General features: G+C 30.6%; 1 protein-coding gene across 3 annotated transcripts; it reads left to right on the top strand.

The window, feature by feature from the left end:
• Positions 1-2,059: 2,059 nt before the first annotated feature.
• Positions 2,060-4,646, top strand: LOC145036580 (uncharacterized). Of its 3 annotated transcripts, none has more exons than XM_078985038.1 (6): positions 2,060-2,135; positions 2,708-3,137; positions 3,292-3,309; positions 3,500-3,547; positions 3,691-3,873; positions 3,955-4,646. In XM_078985038.1, exons 2-6 carry the CDS (start codon positions 2,931-2,933, stop codon positions 4,429-4,431), a joined length of 933 nt encoding a protein of 310 aa, XP_078841164.1. In that variant the 5' UTR covers positions 2,060-2,135; positions 2,708-2,930; the 3' UTR covers positions 4,432-4,646. The 3 variants fall into 3 exon arrangements, with proteins under 3 accessions (XP_078841164.1, XP_078841166.1, XP_078841165.1); XM_078985039.1 differs by having other exon boundaries at positions 2,075-2,135; positions 2,379-3,137; XM_078985040.1 differs by lacking the exon at positions 3,292-3,309 and having other exon boundaries at positions 3,955-4,645.
• Positions 4,647-5,260: the final 614 nt, after the last annotated feature.

Here is a 5,260-nt window from a genome sequence, read left to right as displayed (position 1 = left end):
TCGAGATTCCCGACTATCAAATCTTGGAAAGTCACAAAATTATAAGGATCCACCATAACAACAAAATCATTTGATACACGAACTTGGGTTGTTTTGTAGAAATTATTCTTATGTTTATGATCAACCAACATGTAATCTTCAATTCTGGCCATAGCAAAACTACTAATTTCCCTTACAAATCCTTCAAATTAATGAATTTTTTTTTATTGTTGCTTGTATTTTAGTGCCATGTAAGGGGAAAAAAATTGGTTGAGTTTAATTTTTTATAAATTAAAAGCAACATAATAATAAAAAGAAAAATTTGTACCTACTCGTCAATTAAAATCAAGTCCAAGCTGTTGAACATGTTTGTGTTGTTTTTTAAGGTTGCTTCCAAAGCAAGAGTACTTGAACACAAATGTTTCAGGTTTCTTTGGATGCATCAATGTTAGCAACCTTATCAAAGATGATCTCATCACGATTTTTTTGTGTCATGGGTGTAAAATGAAAGAGAAAACAATTAGAATTAGAAAGAACTTTTATATGAAATAAAAGGAACGTATATAATGTATTTAACTATAAAGAGGTATGATTCATAAAGAGGTATGAAAGCTATTATAGCTGTCAACAAAATTGTTTCCATACTTAATTTTAAAGGATGCATAAATAGATTATATATTATTTCCTATACAACTTAATCATGCCAAAATATTTTAAAATCATACCAAAATTAACCGGATTCTTATGATATAATAATTTAAAAAAAATCATAATCATCTTTAATATATATAATAATAACATTTTCCTAATTAGTGTCAACTCCAAAGATAGTTAATTTCTATTTTGTTAAATGTACATAACATCTTTTCCTGTTTATTTGAAAAGTTTCAGAAAAGTAGTTAGCCGATTTCATGTAATTTGTGACAAAGAAAATCGAAATATATGAATACATACATTTTATATAGGAACAAAAAATAATCGAAAAATATATAAAAAACAAAAAAATGTACCGACCTTCTAATGCAAAACAACGAATGTTTGAAACAGAGAATGATGATGGAAGTTATAAACAATAAGAATGATGTTGTAGGAGAAGGTTTGAAGAAAAACAACGATTGAAAGTAGGTGTGAGCCACGGATTCAATAATGAATCATATATGTATATGCTAATTTGAATTTGATTTTTTGGTATTAATGGTTTCCTAATAAAAATGGATTTTATATTAATGGTTTACTAATATAAAAAAATTTATATTAATGGTTGATATTAATGTCTTAATTGAAATGGTCTGTTACTTATATGTTTTTAAAGTTGACCATATTAAAATCTTTACAACCGGAAATTGAAGATTTAAAATATGGGAAGATTTTATTTGAATTATATACATTCCATTTTAATGGATGTAAGTTAATTTTGTTTGACAATTGAAAAGCTTTTATTGGAATCAAATAAATTCCATTTGGGGAAGATGATGTCAGTAATTTTATCTAAGGGTAGAAAATATAGGATTAAAATACAATCAACGTTCATGTTATAAGGTTTCTTTTTAATAAGGGAGAATTTCATATTTACCCAACTTAATTTCTAAATATCATATTTACCCTTAATAAAATTTCTAAATATCATATTTAACATTCATAAAATTTCAAAATATCATATATCCCTTCTTAAATATCAAAATATCGTTTATGTACTTTTTAAACATCAAAATATCAATGGTAATATTTAAAATATCCTTCATCTACAACATAATCAATAAAAAAAACTAAAAAGTCAAAATATACATTCCATAGAGAGGATTGGAGATGAATATTTTTGTTTATCAAGAGGACAACATTCCAACAATTTAGAAGTTCGCATTCCATTATCGCAGACGTAAGGATAATATCGTTAAATTTTTTAATTATTATAGTAATTTTAAGTTATAAAAAATAATTATAAAATATTAAAAACATTATAAAAATGAATTTGGGCAAATATGATATTTTGAAGGTTTATTAAGGATAAATATGATATTAAAAAATCAAACTGAGCAAATATGATATTTTAAAGTTTAAAAGATTAAAACTTAAAAGGTATCCACATACGACACAAGGCAGGCCGTCTTCCCCTTCATCGTTGCTCTCGATTTTTTTTTTTGCAATCTCATTCTCCTGTGAGTATAAAAAGTTCTAACCTAGTTTTTTTTTTCATTTAACTTTATGAATTGTGATTGTGAATTTGATTGCACAAGTTTATGGCTACACTATTAACCTAATTTTTTGAATTGCTGGAACATTGATTTCTTTGTTAGATACCTAATTGCTAATTTTATATAGCGATGTGAAGAATGAATTCGTTATGTAATTGTTGGAAAACGTTACCTAAGATTTTTTTTCCATTCCCATTTTCGTTCCAGGTTTTGACCAATTAAAAGCAACGCTCATGGTTGCTTATGAAAATTTTCTTGTTGGTTAGTGGATTTTAACTACGAACACTTTGGCGCCGGCCTTATAATGACGTTATGTAGATTTGGGATAATTTGAACTGGTTTTCTGTTTTTACTTTTTACTGTTATCCACTGAAGTTGACAACAAAGGATATCCAAGTTATGGATTAATTGTTTATATTCTTATTTATGAATTAAATTAAATTAAGTTTAAGATATTGATTCCTTTGGAAATTCTAGAATTCACCTGGCGAATTATAAGAATTTGGTTTGTTTGTTTTGTATGTGTTGCATTGCAGGGAATAATGCATAACAATGATCTGGTGGAAGAATCTGTAAGAAAAAGAAAAAAATCAACGGACGTAGAAGGAGGCGATGATAGACTAAGCAGCCTGACGGATGATCTTATCCTTGAAATCTTTTCTTCTATGAGCATCAAAGATGCTATCAGAACCTGTGTTTTGTCGTCTAGATGGAAGTTTATCTGGACTTCAATGCCTGACTTGAATTTTGAAAATCTCAATGATCGGCCCCACCTCTCCAAATTTATTTCTAATGTTCTGTCTAACCGCAATAAAAAAATACAAGTTTCTTCACTCAGTCTGGTACTTGGAGAAGGTTCGTCTCTACTTCTATGATGCAGGGAATGCAGATGCTCATAAAATAGTTTCTCTGCTTCAACAGCTCCATAGTGTCAAGCTTCTTACACTTAACTTGCAGATTCTCCAGGTATTGGATTTGCTTCTTTCATCTTTTAATCTTAACAATAGCAAACACACTTTTATTTTTCTTTCACAAAACAAGGTATTCTTCCGTTTGGCTAGCCTCTACTTGAAGATGATGTAGCCTTCCATAACTATTCTTTTTGTTTTATTTTCTGCAGCGTCTTTTTTCAATAGAGGTATACCAGGAGTTGTTGCATTTGGTTGCTCTACTTCACGATGAAATAACCCTCCATAACTACATGTTCATTCAGAATTCTGAAAAAAAAAACAGACATATTTAGGAAACTGTTTTTATTATATGTGACATTACATACTATTATTTATTGTGTTTAATTTCAAGTTGTGTCTGGTTTCTTGACTGTGCAGGTGCAGCCCAGATTTAGGAATGTCAAACGGAGGATGAGTAAATCAGCGGTATGTGAGAACTTGAGAACCAATTTTTTTCAAAACCAACACCACCTAGGCCAATTGCACATAAAAAATCTAAAAAGCACGTAAAAAAACAAAAAAGTATAAACATGCATATATGTAATTTGGTTTTGTTATATTTTGTGCAGCGTTTTTCTTCAGGCATGGAAGTAAGCCCATATAAAACTTGTGTGTTGGCGAATGCAAAGATAGTAAAGTTTGTACCAAGTATTCAACAAAGTGTATACTTGGAAAAAGTAACCACGTGTACTGAAATAAAAAACTACGATGATAATTCTCCAAGTTCCATCTTCCCAATGGTCTCACGTGAGGTATTTACACAATGCCATATATTTTTCCTAGTTTATAACATTGTAACATTACAAAAACTTGAAATGTATTATGACTTGCAGGAGATTATAGTTATGGGGGATATAGCATTAGCACAGGTATTTGTGAGACACCTGAGGATATTGGTAAAGGAGTGTAAAGCAAATACAGATAGTGAGACTGACAAGGCTCATATGGATGAACATGGCAAACCACAAGTCTGGATGATGCTCTGGGCGTGGCAATTGCAATGTAATCTTAGGAAAATGATGGCAATGCTTCAGCGAAGGGTAATTGTAGAACTAGAGAATTGTCGCATGATGACATCGTTAAGGCGAAGATATAAAATTATGCAGAGGGGATTAGAGACTCATCCCATAGTTACATGGTTGGAGGATATGCGTGCATTGTTTGAGCGCATTCAACGGTTGATATCTCAGCTGTCTGCATCAAAGAGCGATGTGTTGCAACCAATGTTTCTTAGTCTATGTCTAGATGCTGTCATTCTCACTGATAATATGTTGGGATGGATATTGAAGACTGCAAACTCAACTCGATAGACGATGAGATTATAAGTTATGGTTAAATCAAAAGGGTCCTTGAGTTAGGATATCATTATTAAATTTTACAAATTACGTTAGAAAATTAGATCAGATTGAATCCTTTAAGCTTAAAGAAATTACTTTTTATATACTTCAATTCTTTTAGCAGCCTGCAGACTTTAAAAAAAAGTCTTTTTCTTGCAGAATGCAGACGTTTGATCCACCTCTTTTTCTGCAGATGTGGTCCGCTGATGCAGACGGTTTTGTGTTTTACCTTTTAAAATACAAACAATATCTTAAGATCTATTTTTCTTCTACTGCTTCTGCCAAGTCAACACTTCTTTTCATGGATTAACATTATTGTAAAAAACTTTAATTTAAACATCAAGTATTAAAAATAAAATAACGGTCGAGTGGTTTGTCTTCTTTTTTTTTTTTTTTTTTTTTTGCCAAACATCAAGTATCAAATACCTCTACATCACGTCTCTGTTCCTCACCTTGTTGTCGCTCATCCTCTCCTAAAGCTCAGATCAAGATTAATTTCGATAAGGCCAGTCATAATTTTACTCAACACAAAGTGGTCTCCTCATGGTTTAAGGAGTTGAACCCTTGTACCAAAGATTTCATTATTAAGGAACCCCTCGTTTGGATTGACATTGAAGGAGTTCCTTTGAGAACTTGGAGCAAAGTAAATTTCCAAAATATTGTCAATAAAATACGATAGCATTGTGTATATGGATGATGATTTGGAAGAGAACCTTTTTACTAACCGTGTTTGCATTGAAACTAATCTAACGGGTATAATCTTAGATGATACTTCGTCTATTGGAGAAGTGAATAGTGATCA

This window comes from Lactuca saligna, chromosome 3, assembly GCF_052625555.1.
Source record: "Lactuca saligna cultivar CGN05327 chromosome 3, ASM5262555v1, whole genome shotgun sequence".
Lineage (NCBI taxonomy): Eukaryota > Viridiplantae > Streptophyta > Magnoliopsida > Asterales > Asteraceae > Lactuca > Lactuca saligna.
This window is presented reverse-complemented; position numbering and strand designations above follow the sequence as displayed.

Coding starts and splice junctions, on each gene's coding strand:
- LOC145036580 (XM_078985038.1), top strand. CDS start 2,931: ATGATCGGCCCCACCTCTCCAAATTTATTTCTAATGTTCTGTCTAACC. Junction 3,548..3,690: donor GGAGGATGAGTAAATCAGCG/GTATGTGAGAAC, acceptor TATTTTGTGCAG/CGTTTTTCTTCAGGCATGGA. Junction 3,874..3,954: donor TCCCAATGGTCTCACGTGAG/GTATTTACACAA, acceptor TATGACTTGCAG/GAGATTATAGTTATGGGGGA.